Genomic DNA, 19,591 nt, shown 5'->3' with positions numbered 1-19,591 from the left:
CCAATTGCCTGTATGTATACGAGAGAACGTCGTTTAAAATGCCGCAACATATACAAAAATCATTAAAATCGAAGAGGAATTAGTTCTCCTACAACTTCAGCCAAGATTAATTGCCCATGTCTGGATGAGTCTTCGCATATTTACAGGTTAAGAAGACATGCCCGGAATACTTTCCTTTATTTCGGTGTCGATGCTCCTTTCAGTCGGCTCCGAAGGAGGGCTTGTGTTTTGACACCTCGAAGCCGTGTGAAACGACAAATTCTATGAAGCACGCGCGCGTCCTGCTTTGCTTTCCCGCGGAACCTTTCGGGAGATCCCCATTCGAAGTGGGGATGCACGTGCCGCGGCTTTTGTTATCGAGATTGTCGTAATATCGAAGCTCGAGGCGCGTGCATGAGAATCGTGCATTTGCGCACGCGCGACCGTGTTGCTCACAATCGCGAGAGGGGGGATAACATGGCGGTACTCGATCGCCGTTAGTCGATGTACCGACGCCGGTAGGTTTGGATCGTTTCTTTCGATTTGTTCAGAATGAAAGGTGATCGGGATTGAAAAGAAAAGAAACGTCACAAACAGTCCGTACTATCGTCGTTTGTTCTCGTTATGAAACGATTCAGTATTCGCTGTCTTGATCGGTAAATACGAATGATTCGCGTGTGTCGATTGTAAGGTCTTGCTACACGCGTTGATGACATTTGAAAGTTTGTTACCGGTCGGAAACGTGTCTGTTGCCGGATAAATTCGATTGTCACACTGCGAAAGTGTGATCTGAACTAGCCGCCGTTTGAACATTCGATTCCAAGATAATTGACAAAGAAAACGAAGACAGCGAATCCTGCCCACTGTTTGAATTTGTTTTAAAATCCCTGGGACCACATCCTGCAAAATATACTGTAAATATCGGTGAGTTATATTATTTAAAATATTTATGTTATCAAATTTGACTGGCATAAGTGTTGCATATTTCGATAATATTTCTTGGTAACCATTATTATTATTTGTATCTGATGGAAAGAAATCTTAAACTTTCTAAAGTAAAACCTATATTTTAAATTATAATGTAATAATACGCGTTACAATTGTCGACAAGAAATTACTATTACTTACATTTTATTGTAGTTTATCAGTAGCATAAATTATACCTATTAAAAAAAAGGATACATATAGTATGTTATTCTTTTAATGCACTATATACTTTTACATATAATTTTATATAATTAATCAACCAAAGATAACCCCGTAGTTATATAGCTTCGTACTAATTCGATTATGAATTGTTAATATAGGAAAGTAATATATAAATGATGTCACTAGATGAACTAATTAAATTAATTCTTTGAAATTGATATTTTAGGTTGATATGTGTAGATCGTCTGTATATCGCAGAATCAATTCAGTTTGCTACAATAATGACATAACTGAAAATTTGCAGTTTTTGAATTATTGGTACAAGAAAAAAAAAATAAAAAAAACAGTTGTACTTTTAATAGAGCTCTATAAACGTAATATTACTATAAGAACTTGTAATATTATTATAAAAACTTGACATTCTTGATTCTGATGCCATGTTGTAACAAAATTACAACAAGAATATTCACAAGAACATACACTCCGTGTATGCAATAGTAAATATGGTATGCTGATATCACCACGTGTGATTTAAGTATGTATTTAAATTTCTCTATTATAAAATAATACTTGCCAATTCAATCATTTGCCAATGTATTCAAAGGCGTCAAGCAGTAAACGTGTCAAATTTAGTTTATCGTATACAATTTGTAAATATTTGTAAAAATAATTTTCAATAGCTATTGCAAGAGTTGCTGATCTGTTCAAAATGCTGATTCTGTATAACTTAATATCAATTATAGTTATTTCATAAGTAGCTTCTACTTCAAAATAGGTACTTAACATGTGTCACACAATATATTTGATATCTGTTACTTATGCATATTTTTTGTTCTTGTAATATTAACCTTTCTAAATCTTCAAATTTAAATCCACTATTGTTATACGAATCACACGAAAAAATTATCACCTTCTTCTTTAGAAAAAAACTCACTGTTTCTTTAGAAAAATTTTAAACCAAGGTTATCAAACAATCGTGCATTTTTATCGAGCTAGCCATTTCGTTTAATTGCGCGAATCGATTGACGAACCGCACAATTCTGCTCTAAACTTAAACCCGTGTCGTCTCAATTTTTGCATCGGATCCGAGCTGTCTTGAAAAGCAAAGCCCACGCTTGATTTCACTTAGGTCTTGATTTCACTTACTTCTTTTAGCCTCGAACTTGTAAAACGTGTGCTGATATATACATAATCACACGTGGACGACATTTATACGTGGATTGTAACGAGGGCTGGAATGGGTACTTACGCGAAGGTCAGCGAGAATTTCAATCCTGACATGTTCTACCGACCTCCTCAATTTCTTTCCTTTAAGTTTCTTCTTGCAGGCGACACGTGTCCGTTTCGAGTTCAACGAAACTCGAATATCAAAAACAACTGACGAAATTTTGTTTTAAATAGAGGCACGAATATCGGATAATGTGTAGAAGTTGATAGCTGAAAGTGTAAAGTTTCGATTGTCACCTAAGTCGAGTTCGTATAAAAATGAATGTGTAAATTGACTATAAATTCTAGTTTCACCGAGTATTTGTTGTCTGATGTGTTATTTGACGCATTCGAATTTTTATACGAGGTTCATTCATTATTTTTCTGCATACCAGTAATGAAAATTCTTGTAGTTTGAATAGGTATCAGTATGTTTAATCCTTCACTGGTATATAGTTATTAGAAACATAATAATTTAAAGATATTCAATTGTTTTTATTCTACTTAATTTTATTATTTTCATTTATTTTCATTATACATCTTTATTACGATTTAGTTTATCCAATTTTCTTATTCATTTTGGGTGTACTATAATATAATGTTCAAAATACTCCTTGAAATGATAAATTTGGACCAAACATTTTGCTTGTCGGATATTACAATACATCCCTCATCTCTATCGCAGAGAATGTAAAATATTGCTCGAAAATTTTTTGCACGTGCAATCAGGCCGACGGCATTCTTAGTCAACAAGATCTGCTAATGCATCGAAACGAGTACGCAGTGTTACTTCCGTCAGAACACGTGTAATACGTGTGCTTGCAGATTTTGTATCACGGTGTTGATCGTGTTACGTATTATTTTGTCATAGGTTGATTTTTATCGATTTAATAAGAGAAAAGGATGTTCTATCGATACTCCTTAATTAATTTATTTGCACGATAATTTACTGACTGATAATACTAATATTGCATAAATTGTTTGTACGACTTTACTAAATGCAGTTACTGTGTAAAAAAATTATCAACGCTAAACTTCAAACTTGCAAAATTGCGCTAATAATATACTGTGTAATTGTGTAAGAAGCACAATGTAACTTAATTAAACTTAAGTACAATGTAAGCTAGTTAACCGATTCGTTTATTGAATTGGAACTAAAAAAAAAAAAGAAATTTTGTATACACGCATAATTACATGTTAGTTATTATTGTCACTGTCACTGTTATGTAACAATCCCTATAAAATATTATTTGTTAATAGTCAAGAAGAAAATGAAAATATTTACATTTTTCTATATTGTTTTCGAATAATAATAGCAAAATTCTCTATTACGATGTTAAAACTATAACGTGTCTATCGAGCATTGATATTAATACCCATCATTGTGTTAAATCATTGGCTGGCATTGAGTCACTTGCTTTGAAGACACGTGTACTGTTAATTTCCTGTTAGTATCACGAAGAATAAATTGTTCACGTCAGAGTTAGTTTAAACAATGTAATTATAATTAAGACTAATAGACGGAATCAAGATTCTGCGAATGTTACGTATGAGAGTTCATTTTATTAAATGCAACGAGTCACCAATTCAGCCAAAAAGTATTATTTTTATTTCTTTCCTTCACGATTAAGATTATATTTGAATATTTTCTAATTTAAAATTGGCTTGCATCCACATAAAATGTACATGTGTACGTGCATAAAAATTTTATAGCTATATGTAGGTTAGTCCCGGTGTTTAATTTTAAATAAGGTTTATGATTCAAATTTATTGTTTTAAACAAATTTTATACCATACTATATTCAAGTTTTTCATGCCATACTATTTTTAATAAATAAATATTCTGTAAATTGTTTGTATCTAATAATTATTAAATAATATTAATTATTTAATATTTTAATTATATTATTAATATATTATTAAATAATATTAATTATTTAATTATTTAATATTATTAAATATATATGTATATATTTGTTGAATAACAAACGATTTACAGTTGGTTACGAATTCTTCGGAGTTCATACATTTATGTTATTATACACATACAGATCGATGATAAATTGTCGATATTTTAAACTGTTTAATCTTCGTGAAACAAAATCGTACAACAATCCAGTTGATCTCATTTTAAAGCGTGAAATCTCACTTTACCAGCCTTGAGTTCTTTTTCCCCAAAGATGTTTTTATATCATGCAGCTGAGAAAGCAAGAGTACTTTTGTTGACAAAAATTGTAAAAATTTAAATTACTGAAAAATTGTTTTTACGATTAGATTGAAGTCTTTCCTTTATATCAGTCTCTTGCTGTGCGATTTCTTTTCGCCATTTTATTGAAGCTTAAACACGTGAGAATTAAACGACAAAAATTCAAAATCAAAATCCTAACATTTTGTCACTTAATCCTAATGTCCAATAAAGTTCAGTAAGAGGTCGTTGTAAAGGGGAGATTTTAGTTTGCAAAATCGTGGTAGGTTTGGTAAAGAAAAAATTGTTTGATGTTTTCATGAACTCGTGGCGATACACGAGATATTTGTCTTTTCCTGTTCACTAGCATGCCACAGTGTCAGTCGTGCAGATCAACGTGATGTGAGACGTGTGATCGCAATTGTGGCCAACGTGAGGCAACGTGAGACACATGAGGTTCAGTTGGATATCTTCACTCAAAGCAAAGCCTGTTCTTTTGCTTTAATTTCATTAAGTGATTTAAACACGTAACGATCATGCTTTCGTATTCCGTATCACGTGTATCATCTCGTTACATGAAATTCGGTCACGTTTAATTTTTATACTCTTTTCAGTTTTTTTTTTTGTTATCTTATTGTCAAGAATATTTCTTCTCTTCAGTTCATGAATTTACAGTGAAAATTTGTTGATTTGATTCTTTCTGTCTATCCAATGATTTAAGTGCTTCAAAATTTTCTTGTATTACAAGATGAGAAATATGATTGCGCTTAACTCTTTGCAGTTGCATTCGATATGACTGAACTTTGAAATGTGATCTAACGTTTCATCAGTATTCTGCATTTGTCATTATTGTATGTATTTATGTTCACATAGTATCTTAATACATCAAATATAGATATTCCTTATAGATGCATTAACGATATGATATCTATAATATATATGTATTGATATTGATACGATATAGGATGCATTTTGATCTTGATAATATTTTAATAAAAGATATTCTTGTTACGTACCATCATCACTGGATGATTAACATTACAGTAGTATTAAGAATTCTTTCTTGTTATGGTGTTTCTATTAGTATATATTGATTTTTTAATTCTTTAGTGGTGCTAATAATAATATTAAATCTTCTGTCAGAGGCAAGAACTTTTATCTAACAATAAGAATTATGAAAATTGTACAAAAGACACAATACATTCTATGAATAGTACAATAGGTAGACGAAATATAAGGACATTATTTTACATTATGATCATTTTAAATTATCATAAATAGATAAATAAGTATATCTGCTAATCAGAGAAATATTTAAAGAAGAGAATTTATTTATCTTTATAAATATTTTCTACATATCCTTTAAAGTAAGATACGTTTCAACTGTGTAGTAGAAATAGCTATCACGTTCCTGTTACGATTTCCCAAATGTTTCTTCTAGGAAATTATCTTTAGGAAGAAAAGAAACTAAAAATTTCGCGGAATGCGCACATGTTTCATCAACGTTATCGTTAAAACAAAGTTCTTATCTGTGCTCGAATACGCACGTGGATAACAATGTTTGGTAATGTAATTCCTTTCATTCATGTTACTGTGAAACCATGTGTAACCAATGTACCGGCAGACTGGCATTCTCAACAATCGTATTATCATCTAATATTATATCTAATGATTTTTATTTATATGTGTTTTTTTATATAACACTTGTCTATGAACATAGATTGAGTGAAATGAACAACGAAGAATATTTTTGCTTGGATATAACTATCTGAGAAATAAATTTATGTTCGAGTAACAGTTTAATTAGCAAGATAGTAAATTGATATATATCAAAGTAGAGGGTTCACGCATCAAAATGAAACCAAGTAGATCGTTATATGATCTTTTTTTACGAAATTGTATTAATTTAAGTTTAAATTATCGACAATGTTTCATTGCCACTGGCATATTATATCTTCACTGTATATAGGTAACTCGTGTTTCCGTATCTCAAAATTGACAAAATTTTTAAATGATTATCCTGTAATATAAGAGGAAATTGATTCTTATTAGACAGAGATAATATTTATTAAAAAGGATAAATTCATTCGAGAAAGTATTTTGAGAAGAAAAACATAAAATTGTTTAAAAGGGAAAAGGTTATGTTAAAAATATAAAATATATTAAAAAGAAGAAGAGACAAATATTTAGCAATAACATACCTATAACAATTAATTAATGAGTAAAAGTAAACTAGTTGCATTGAAAGTTTTTAATTTCATACATCTTTAAGGGAACTTTAAACCCTCGTCACGATCAAAGTGTGCATTATGCATCGGTGCTTTTTTTTTTCCACGTTCGTGTTCCCCCATCGAGAATCAAAAGTAAGGATCAAAAAGGATGGAAGAAACTGCGTGCAAAAATAGTTACGGCGATAGAACAGCAGTAAGTGGGTGGGTGATAAGGGGAGAAACGAGAGGAGCAAGATCGTTGATTGCAGACTGCAAGGTTCTGCTTCAAACGTAGTAATGGGAACGAGCATATGTAATGTGAAATTATGTCAATTAAGTGGTGCAAATCTAAAAACCCTTCAGTCATTTTATAAACTTGTAGTGTAAATTGAGAAAGAAAAAAATTAAATGCTGCAAATGACACAAATTATTTTACAATCTTTTTTTTGAATCTTTAACATTTCGATTAATCTTATAAGCCGGTAAATATTGAATTTCAACTGTATCACTTTTTTACAACAGCAATTTTCTTAATTCTTCCATTAAGAAATCATTTTTAGCATTTCTTCGATTGTAAAAATATTAACTTTCTTTTTACTGCAATTTTATTTATTGTCAAAAAGCATTTGAACTCTATATATATATATATATAGTGAAATTGGTGTCGAGCACGAGTTTGTTCGTTTGCTTGTAGTCGAAGGTAGTTACATAGCCATCGCTACCCAAGGGAAACGTTACCAGACGGTAGAGTCGGTACCTCCTAGGGGGAAACAAGGGGACATCGTACGCATCCCCCACCGGTACATCACCGAAAAGCACTGTGCGTGAGGACGCACAAGCGAGGTCGTCGAACCCGGCAGCAGTAGCCACGTGTATCCACGGGAATATCTCATCCTTTTACCGCGAAGGGTGCATGTAGTGTGAGAGACGATCGTCAGCCAGCATGGGTCACATGGTGGGGATGGTATATATCCATTGGCGAGGCACCAAGATGCCCGATGGTGGGGGAAAGGCTGCACGTGGCTGTACTTGAGCGTAAAAGTCGCAGAATGCAACGACCTACAATTCGCTAATCTTTCATATTTAATGAATCGATACTTTGCCAACCATGCAGTTCGAAAACTGCGAATTTCGCGACACTTCTTATGACAGATTAACAATTAATTAAATAGAATGTATTCTAGGAAATTAACAAAGTAACCGATCAAATTTAATGTTCCAATATATGGATTAAGTGGGAAAATTGAGAATTGGAATTCCCAAATAATAGACATTGAAGAGGAAGGAGATAGCTCCAGTTTCAATACATTTCTTAGGTGTATATAATAAAAATATGATCTCTCACGTGATTTGAAAAGAAATTAACTCCAAGCCAAAGTTTAATATCAGTTCTCAGTTAGCGTGTTTGAAACAATACCCGATTTTTATTTGCTTTTTTTATTGATTCATTAAAATCACCCGAAATGAAATGAATAATTTTATTTTTGCAATATTTACCATTCTTTTGTAAAGCATTGTACATACTCTTTCTTTTAATTTTTGCTGATTACACTTCATCTCGCTAACTGTTAATCATATTCATCTGGATAATGTGGTAAATGAATGCAAAGTTATTTACTAAACTCTTTTTTATCTCAGTTGTGTCTCGTGCACTACGATTGCAAAAAATCTTTGCTTCCTGTTGAGGAAATAAATCGAAATTAATTATGCCGCTTGGAATTACGCAATGATGCAGAAAATTAAAATCACTTATCGATCTTCCTTGCCTTTGAACTGAACTCGTTTTTCAATGGATACGCAAGATTAAAACCAACTATATTAATTGTGGCATTTAAATACAATTTCAATAAACAAAGCATGCATAATTCCTTTCACTCTTTTATTTACGATTTATGATTGTTGAATCACGGACATTTTTGAACAATCTGCCATCGGGATATATTTATTTTCAACATTCGAAATTTAATTTTTTTAATTACAAATATCAAAAATTACAAAATTACAAATGTTGTTTAAAGAAACAGGTGTCAAATGTTATAAAAAATTTTTTGCGAACGATATTAAATGGCCATCAGTGATATTAATTTGTAAAAATTTTATATCCATTCTTCGAAGTGGACGTTCTGATTGTCTGAAATTAAAATTCTAGGTAGAGATTGAAAGTCTCGGTAACACGATCACTTGTGAAATAATAAATTTTGAATGTATCTAATGTAAGATCTCGAACACCTCATGAAACGATAATAAATGATCGATAATACCGTCACGCGGGCAATCTAGTCATTCTTATGAGTTTCTGATATCGGTACAGCTCGTGCATGCCTGAATAGAATAATAAGATTCTTTTTCCGAAGTGCTTGACACGTGGCACGTACAACGAACTGCATGTGTCGCGGAATATTGCACGTGTGCATGTTTTTTTAAACGTTGACTGAACGAAGTTTGATTAAAAATTGATAAGAAGTGTCATTTATACCTAACAACAAAATTTGACAACAACGAACTTGATTTGACAAAAAATGTTATTTATACTTAATCTATTTTCTGTAATCCTGCTGTTCTGCAACGATTCAAATTTGATATTACATTAAGAAATAGGAAACGAAATATAATGGACTTGGTTTCAATATTCAATTATTAAAATATACTTACAATATTATTTGTTTATGATATTTTATATATAGTATTTGTATTTGTATATATATATTATAATATTTATAATAGTTATAATATTATTAAATATATAATAATTATTATTCATTATTTGATCATAACATTCAGTACAATATTACGATCTTCTATATATTCTTAAATGAAGCACATATCGCAAAAAAAAAAACATTTGAAGAGAGTGAACGTGATGAAGAAACGAGAACAGTAGGGTTAAAAATTTTGCATGATGAAATTTATTAAAAGAATATGACTAGTTTTATTATTTCCGATTGTTGAAGTTACCATTCAATTCTTTCAATTTTCTTCTTGAAAATGTAATATACACCAACTACAAGATAATTATGTTTCTTTCCAAAAGTAGACATAGTTTTAAAACAGGAAAGATTCGAATAATCTTCAAAGGTAATATTATTTATAAATCTTTTCTGTATTGATCAAAGAGTATAGTTCTTTTACTCAATGCCATATAATAATTGCTTTTATCATAAAATAGCAAATTTCGTTCCAGAAATAAGAATGTATAATTATGTATTATTTCCCACGTGTATGCTGTTATGCGAACAATATTTTTAGCCCTCAATGTTCACCGCTGACACGTGGCGACGCGCTTTTCCTTCCCGTCTCCCTTTTCTTTCCCTTTTTATTCTTTTCTCATTATTTTTACAAAATAATGGGGTAAAAAGAAATCGAGATCGTTTACACGAAGGTTGCATCCCACGTGTAACGCTTAGAAAAGCCGTGAATGGCCGCAATTTTAAATATAACTATGCCGCTGAACTGTAAGTTCAGCACGTGTATTGGCGGTGAATTTTTTACATCGTAGCTATCGGGAAAACGAACACACCTATCGAACTTTTGTTCGTCGTACCTTTTGACATCCGATTCCAATCAACTGGAAGCAAAAATTCATGGGAACGTGATTGATTTGTGGCGTTGGAACAGATTTCACTGACGTTGACGAATATTTATTGCAAACCTCCTATGGACTCCAATTTATCAAGATGACAAAAAAAAAAAAACGACGAAAATGAATTTTTATTGAATGAACGATTGCGTAAATTTTGAAATTTTTATACATAAGCGAGGTAACAAATATCCAGCAAAATTATATGCTTGTACATCTATATTTTCTATATATCTTATTTAATTTCCAGATTAATAATAAGATTACAGTGACTTACAATTGGTGTTCTTTTCTCATAGAATGAGAAATGAACTTTCAATGGTAAAAGATTAATTCAAAGTTCTCAATGAAACTTCAACAATTTAAAAATAGAAGTTTATAAAAGAGAATAAAATTAAAAAAAAAAAATCGAATAGAGAATCTTTAAAGCTTTAAAATTCGATAGCATTTCAATGTCCTGATTTAATTGCCCAGCATTAGATATTATTTTACTGTTGTTCTGTTTTATTTTAGAATTTGTGTTTATTACTGAAATTTTGTTTGCTTACGAGGAAAGAACGCTGATCAAATTTTTTATTTTAATCAAAAATTTCGGGAGCAGTAAAATAAGATACATAGAAGATACAGACACGTGACTAATTGTAAGTCACGTACATTTATTTTATATTTATTATTTCACTCATATATAAATTATTTAATAATCATCACGCAGCATTCTATTCAACAAAATTTTTTTAGTATTCGCAATTTCCATTCGTTCCTTTTCTTTTTTCGATACTGGTCACATATAGTATTTTTCTTATTACACAGACATGTACATATATCACAACCACGGGAGTGAATCGAAAGGCGTTTCCCGACGTGATAAATTGATTCTTCCCCGAGGAAAAGATTCCGAGACGCGCGCGTGCAGAAGTAGTATAAATTTTTAACGATGTCCTAGAAATCTAGCCACGTTGACGTATGACAAATTCTTGGAAAATTGCTGCAAAGTTCGAGTATGACACATGGTGTGCAGCCGTAAATATCAGCAAATATCGACGAAGTATAAGATCCACGTGCGTCCTTCTGTCCTTCTTCGTCAAAGGCCTTGCACTTTCCCCTAGTTTCGCGGTCATATGTAACTCTCACGTACGTAGTTGCGTGTTGCATCATGTTATCAAATAATTTTACTTTCTCTATGTATCTTCCGTCTCACGGTCGCACGGATGACTCGCCTTTTTTTAATCGTGTACTAATTACTAGATAGATATTAATTAGATATTAATTATAATTGTTAGAAGTGTGTTACCATTTCGTGGCTGTTGTTGCATCATCGTCATATTTTTATGGATAAAGTGAGTCATTTTTAATAATTTTATATAACAAATATCATAATAATGATAAATTGAAGGGTATTAATATTAATAATGATATAAAAAATACTAATTATAATACTATTAAAACTATAATGGATACGTACGTGTTTTGATTCGTATAATTTTTACTACACGTGTATCGAAATATATAGAGATGTATTAATATATTCAAATCTTATTTGAATGTAACTGTTGTGTAAGAAAATGTAAATACATTTACGTTATATAATTTTCGAAACAAATACATGTGTGATATTCTAAATTGTAAAATTATAGCAATAACATAATTTTGGATATAATTAAGCAATCGTTTTAATATAAAAAAAAATTATTTAAGATGAGATACACGTGGACTTTATTCACGTTGCAAATAATTCTTCATTTATTGATTTTATATCTATAATTTTTTTATTATCTATAATTTTGAATCACCAGAATGGTGCACATTTCGAATTCTCGAAACTCAAAATTTTCTTAGGTTCTGAGAGCTCTCGAGAGCTTTCAACGTTTCGAATAAACCATCCTTATTTTTAGCATTTTTGAAAAACTTCTTACTCATCACTTGATGTAACTAATGTTGCCATTGTTATATGTTTCATTTAGCAATATCGTATGCTTATTTCGCAAATGATTTCGCATAAATAATAATCACGACTTAAATATGTTAGCATACTCGTATCGTATCAGTCGATACGACACGTGTGCACATAATTAAAAACCAGTAATTTATATACTGACGGGTAGCACGTGCATTTAAACGGGACTTTCTAAAAAAGAATACACACGTCGCATGCATTATACATGAGATCGAGTTTTTTTCATTTATTTACTCGTTCTCGATATAACAAACAAGTGGAATGTATTTTTCTTTTTTTTTCAAGTGCGGACGTATAAAAAACCTAAGTTCTAAGTCACGTAGCGAACCAAATGAAAAATCGTCCGGATCGCAGACAGAGAAGTGAGATCGTTGCGGAAATTGCGAAGTTTCGGCGAGCTAAATGAATCTGCACGCAAATCGGGGACGGTTGGCGAAAGCCAGTGTAGACGAACCGAAAATTCAGCACGTGTGCCCTTATTGAAGGCCGCTCGCAATCAGTTCCCTCGCTGTTTTCTTCTCTCTCTCTCTCTCTCTTTCTCTCTCTCTTTTCTCTTTCCCTACAATGCAACCCCTCTGCAATCCAACTGTACAGCTCCCTCGTTGACCTTCATTCGTACGGGGAAGTTGCCGTTGACGGATGTCTGCATTGTAAAGCCACCACTTTGCTTTCGTTCGGGCGCTGGGTGCGAATACAGAAACGCCTGACGACTGACACCTACAATATATCACAACTGTTCCCCTCGTGAATTATCGCCGGCACATTCGTCATGAGTCAAAATTGCCGTTACGCTCCTTTTATCTTGCGCCACGTGCATCGATGGCTCACATTTAATGAGAAACATCACGCGGCTGAACTCGAGCCATCGAGTTCCTCCACGGACTTTCGCGAAGAATAATCGGTGATCGTCGATCGATCGATCGCTGATTCCCTATTGCAAATATATTTAGATATGTTTAAATGTACATATAATGTAAATTTATTATATATTTATTATTAAATAATAATGATTAATATACGATATATTATATTACATATATACATATTTGATAATGTATTTAGATACACATGTTATATATATGTATATTTAATATATCCACGTTTTTAATATATATACGGATCTTACGAATATAAGACATTTATATAATTTCCGGTACTACATATGATATTGCTAAAAAAATATTTAACGATATTAATAACATACAAATATGATGTTTTTCAACAAGCAAAAAATTGCTGACAGTAGAAAGAAACTCGCCTATCTACAATTTAGAATATTAAAATTCATGTATCTATTCATATTCTATACATTAATAATATACACAAAATAAAATTTGAATATGTTAATATATTTTAATACATGTGTATTCATGCATTCATGTATATTATATATATATTAAAACCTACATCGATTAAAGTACACGGACATTTTCATTATGCGTATGTTTTTAATGAATATTCAAAACTATAAAGTTTATGAGTCAATAAATTTCTTGACTCTTTGAATTTTAAAAAATTCTAAACGATAATTTATATCCAGTCGTTTAAGCCTGAAAGTAGAAATATGAGTGTAAGTAATTAGGCAATTAACTACGATGATTAGAACATTCAACGTATTTACATGAAATTGTTTAACAGAATGTTATTACATCAGATAAAATTCATTTTAAAGTCATTTTGAAACTAAGTATATGTCCGTTATCCATGAACGTATTTTGTGTTATTATTTATAACTGAAAGAAAAAACGAGCACTTTCGGAGTGCTTTATTTCAACATAAATATGCACACACTTAGGCATAATGAAATTCAATACACAGAAGAAGATTTTTGTTAAACTTTCTTTCAGAATTTATACAAACAAATAAACAACAACAATTTTTTTGCTTGTATCAAAAAAACCAGTGCCCGAGATTGTGCAAATGCTAGTATAATTTGTAATTTAAGAAAAGGTAAATCAATGCATATAAATTTTAATCATTAATGCAAATTAGTTATCAAATATTTGTAAGATCCCTCATACTGCGAATATTCTTTATACGCATTATATATATTCGTTCACTCGTTCATTCACGAAATATTTTAGGAGAATTGTTGCTGGAATTGGATTATGTTGCGGTTATCGATATTGTTTCGTGGTCGCACGTGGTGCGATGAAATCTGAGGTCAGAGTAGTCGGGGTAACCGTTCGAGGGGAGACGAGAAGTCGTGCCTGGGTCTATTGCTTTATTTCGGTGCCTGCACGTGCAACGACGTTTACAGTAATCAGGTCATCGCCTGCATCGATCGCGTAGTTAACCGGTAGAAGTGAACACGTGCAATTCATAGCTAAATCGTACTATATACGTTGGTCCTCTCCATTGAACATAGAAATCATGATCTTGCATGTTAATTCTTACATAGGTATTTTAAAACATGTCTCTAAAAAAAAAAAAAAAAAGAAAATCGTATTTTCATGATTTTCACGATATATACTTGCTAAAAAGTCAAATAATTGAGAAGTTAAGCACGAGTACGTATTCTTTTCTTTTTTTCGTGCAACGACAATTGATCGGAAAACAAAAACATTAGAAGCTACTAAGGTATTGATGTTACAAGCTGAAAGTAATTGCAAATTCGCTCGAGTAGTTAACCCTGTGATAATATTAATTTCGTACTTCTATACATAAGTACTTGGTTCTTTATTGTGCTTTTGCTTGTATTTATTTTAAAACGTTTCACGTAAGTATCGTAACACGCATGAACGTTATGAAGTACACAGTTTACGTCGAACATCGCGCACGTACCTTTTGCTGAGGTCAAGGTGCAAAACAACAACGGCTCGTGCCGGTAATATTAGATGTGAAAGTTATACTTACAAGTGAAACTTTCAATTCTCGATCCTTTGTTTATAAATACACAATTCCCCCTGACTTAATATACATAAGTGGGACGATGTTTCCACACCAATAAAAAGGAATTTAACTAAACTAAACTCCTGTAATTTTGTAAGTTTAGCAATTAAGTCTAATTTGATTTCATAGTCATTTACAACGGTCATCAATGGTATTCTCATCGATAAATTTAATTTTAAAATTGCTGTCTTCTCTAGTAATAAATTTACAGATTTATTCCAACTGAGATGTACAATGCAATGTCTGCGTTGAATACTGAATACTAATCAAAAATATAACAAGATATTGCCACGTGTAACAATTGTCAACGAAAGCATTTACTCATGTAGCAAAACGCATCATTGATTATGTAGGTCATCGATTGTTCTCCCTTCGTTAAATTACGCAGATGGCTACTAGTATTATTACATATAGCTGACAGAGCAATTACCATGAAAGTCAATAGACTCCTGGTTTGTAAATGTAGTTTCATGAAAACGTGAACATTTTCATGAATGGTCTGAAAGGAACATTCAATCGATCAAGAAATTAAATAAAGTCTAGTTAAGTGAAAATTTTGAAATTCGTCTATGCTCGTGATATGTATCTATACTGCGAATATCTATTCTATGATATATTAATATAATAAAATTATTTTTGTAATACTAGGTTCAGTTTTTTCCCGCCAAACAGTGTCGGATATGTTCCGCGACTAAAAATAGAAAAAAAAGAAGAATATGTCGTAACAAGTTTTAATGAAACAAATTTTTTTCTGGTTTTTTGAAATAAAACATATCGACAAAAATATGAAAAATTGAAAAAAAAAAATGAATATACTTCTTGTATACATAAAGTCTTGTATACATAAAGAATATACCTTAATAATTTTATTTTCATTCTCCTTTTTTTTTCTTTATTATTCCCAGTCTTATTTCAGTTTATTTCTTCTGATTCCAGAGCTTTCATTAGAAAATGGCTCCGACTGTTTATCTGTCGGAACTACCAATCATAAGAACACCAACGACGATTCCGTGTTCACGGCGAAGACAGAGGGTTCTTAACGGGGCTATAGTAAAGCAGCAGAGGCTAGAATTTAGACGATTAGAAACGAATGCGTCTTCTGTCGACGATGCGACTCTCACACCACCTCAAAGTCCTTTTTGGGAACCAGAGAGTCCCAATGATTCCTGTGCCCCAATTATTGTCAGTTCTTCCGCCCCGAACGTTTCTGCTCGAGTTCCAGCGGATATACAGGAACGTTGGAAGGTGTTCTTAGCAAGACGGAAAGGTACATTTAGTATAATTAACGGCAAACAATCAATATAGAAAAAGAGTAGTTTTCCAGAGAAGATTTCATTAATTTTTTTTTTGAGAATTTTTGTTATATTTCATATATTTTTATATATTTATACATATAATTTTCATAATTTTATATTTATATATAAATATATATTATATATGTATACAATTTAATTATAATATAATTAAATATATTATATTTATATTTATAATTATATGACACTTATATAATTTTACTTTTTATAAATTTAATTTTGAAAATTTATGTTAAGAAATGGAGTGATTTTTTATTTCGATTGTTGATTGAGAAATATTGAATAACAATGATTTATCAATATGTTGCATAATAAATTTACTCATTTAATAGAAATTTTAGAAATAATAATTTGTATTTAATTTTGATTGTATTACTAATTCTAAAAAGATTTTTCAAAATACAGGTTACTAAAAACTATATTAAATGTATAAGTACAAACATTTATTACATTATGTTGATATAGCGTATATACAATATTATATTAAATAAATATTATCATACATTACAGGTCTTTTAGATATCGTTATACGTACAATGGCTTTGGTACGACGAAATAATATCCTTCAAAAAAAGGTGAACGCTCTGCGTGCAGAGACTCGAGATTTCTTTCATTCGGTGTTGAATAATCCTGAAAATAAGTGCATACAACAAAGATTGGATGCGATAGATTGCAAGGAGGCGGATGTGTCCTCATCGACAGAGGAAATCATGCCAAGACCATCGCTTCCACCCACGCCGGATTCAACGAATTCCTTATCGAACAGTGTCTCGTCGACCTGTGGTAATAGCGACTCGGAACAATCCTCCGATGATGAGTCGTAATGTTTGAGAATGATGCACAAAAGAAAGTAATAAGTTCAGAGCACAAAAATCGAACAGAATGAACCGTCGAAGTGAGATGTTTGACTCACTCGTTATACATATAAATGTATATCGAGCGATTATTATACATTATGTTCAATGATTATGCAATCGCTTCTTGATTAAAAATTTTGCTGATTTGTTACTGAAAATGAAATGAAGCGATTGATTGATCAAATTAATATTATTTTTGCATTTAGTACGATAAGTATTATAATATTAGCACCATTAGTATTTAAACACTGGTCTAAACGAAAATTATAATTTTCATTGGTTATATCTTACATGTTTTATTTATTAGAGTTCTGTTAAAGACTATTCATATCGTAAATTAAAATTCAATTCTAAAACTTCAAAATTCACTATGCATTAACCAAGAAGAGATTGTATGTTACATAATGTATATTGTAGAGAAATTATTCTTTTAAACGTCATCGAGTTCTCCAACATTAGCGACTGTTTTCCTTTAAGAAATATACGCTAAGTTCACGCTCGCTTAATTTTTACGAAATAGTCGTAAAATAATCTAGAATCTACATTATCGATGAAATAGCTTAAAGCACTTCCTTATTATCAATCTTTCCTTTACTTCTATTAACTATATTACTTAGTGGCACTCTAAGAAAAAGACGATTTAATTATTCAACATGAAGTAGAACACTGCAGAAACGCAATATTTTTAATAATAAGAAAAAGAAGAGATTTCAATTATACTTTTAATAAAAGGAAAAGAAATTGAAACGTAAATGAAGTCACACGGAGATGTTGTAAAAAGATATGTATAACGTTACAAAATCGATATAACTTGTAACATACAACGTAGAATTATTACAACTACTTGGTATGATTAACATTTTTAATACTGCATTGAGAAGAGAGCATCGCTACAAGATTTATGAAAATAAAATTGCAGGATTGCTTTGCGCTCGACTTTGGTGTTCAAAGACCTAGGCGCAAAGCTTTTCTATACGAATTTGCTTTAGAATTAGGATTAAAAGAATGGAAAAAGGAAAAAAATGCCCTGCAAATTGGTGGCTGTGAAATTTGTATTCGCATCTGTAACTCTTTCTCTTTTATAATGCTAGTTCGCGATTAATTGAATTAGAAATTGTCCGTCTTTTCCGATTAAAATGACGGCTACATTACAAGAGGATATTCTCGATCGATGAAAATAGATTTTTAGGAAATCTACAGTAGTATCCCATAGAATTAAGTAATAAAAGCTTTTTGATCTAGGCAAATTTTCCAAGCTCATTTCATTAATCTTATATTTGACTTATACTGTACTGACATAATTTATACTGTATTGAAGAGGTATTTGCAGATTAAGCATATTGTAAAATAAGCGTTCATTTTTTATTTGTTTCATATTATCGTACGAATAACGTCATAATTTGGGAGACAAAGACTAAAAATAATAAGAATTTTACAAAAATTAATAATCGAAAAATATTTACATTGAAAAAAAAAAAGAAATATTTCTCACTTCTAGCTCTTTAGTAGCGTAACAGGTTTAGAAACATAATATATATTAATCTGCACGTTAAATTTGATCATTTCCTAAACGTAAAACATTAGCGTACCTTTTAGAGAGGTTTAACAAATAGTTTTCAAGTAGAAAACCTCAATATTTATCGATTATAAGTGATATATATATATATGCATATACGTATATTTTGACATATTTCATAAAAAGAACCGAACTTAAAAGCAATGCTAATTCCTCTGAACTATAAAAAGTAAAATGTCATACTAGGTTCTTTATCTATTTATTGTTTTATCATCTATATTAGAAGTATTAAAAGCATGAAAGTTATTCTTTCACCGAAATTAGTCACGATAATTGCATCTTAGACTGTTATCCCCATCGTCAGTAACTTTAAATTCTTATACTATCAGAGTGCATATATCACGAAGAATTTTATATAATTGTTCTGTAAACGGTGTGTAAACAAAAAGAAACAAAACAGAATTACCATTTTCTCGAAGTACGACGACTGACGCTCTTGCCAGTCGAAATGATTGAAAAAGGAAACAAGATGATCCCTTTCCAACTTTGGTGCGACCAATTCAGTGCTATTATACTTTCACTTTTTTCAGAAATTTGATAAGTGAATCGTCGAAGTAAAATCATAACGCGAAGCTGTATATATAAATAACAACTTTTTACATTTATCTTAAAAGATATACTTTTTGAAATAAATATTTTTCAACATAATTAAAATAATTGAAAATTATTCAATGATCGCATTAGAGGTAACAC

General features: G+C 31.0%; 1 protein-coding gene across 2 annotated transcripts; it reads left to right on the top strand.

Moving 5' to 3' along the window:
* Window positions 1-484: 484 nt before the first annotated feature.
* On the top strand, window positions 485-19,436 carry LOC122536456. Of its 2 annotated transcripts, none has more exons than XM_043668878.1 (3): window positions 485-903; window positions 16,089-16,419; window positions 16,976-19,436. In XM_043668878.1, the coding sequence occupies exons 2-3, from the start codon at window positions 16,104-16,106 to the stop codon at window positions 17,287-17,289; spliced, it is 630 nt and encodes a 209-aa protein (XP_043524813.1). In that variant the 5' UTR covers window positions 485-903; window positions 16,089-16,103; the 3' UTR covers window positions 17,290-19,436. The 2 variants fall into 2 exon arrangements, with proteins under 2 accessions (XP_043524813.1, XP_043524893.1); XM_043668958.1 differs by lacking the exon at window positions 485-903 and adding an exon at window positions 4,925-4,975.
* Window positions 19,437-19,591: the final 155 nt, after the last annotated feature.

Source organism: Frieseomelitta varia, unplaced genomic scaffold (assembly GCF_011392965.1).
Source record: "Frieseomelitta varia isolate USP_RPSP 00005682 unplaced genomic scaffold, Fvar_1.2 scaffold_1015, whole genome shotgun sequence".
NCBI lineage: Eukaryota > Metazoa > Arthropoda > Insecta > Hymenoptera > Apidae > Frieseomelitta > Frieseomelitta varia.
The sequence above is the reverse complement of the archived record's forward strand: the minus strand, read 5'-3'. Positions and strand labels throughout refer to the sequence as shown.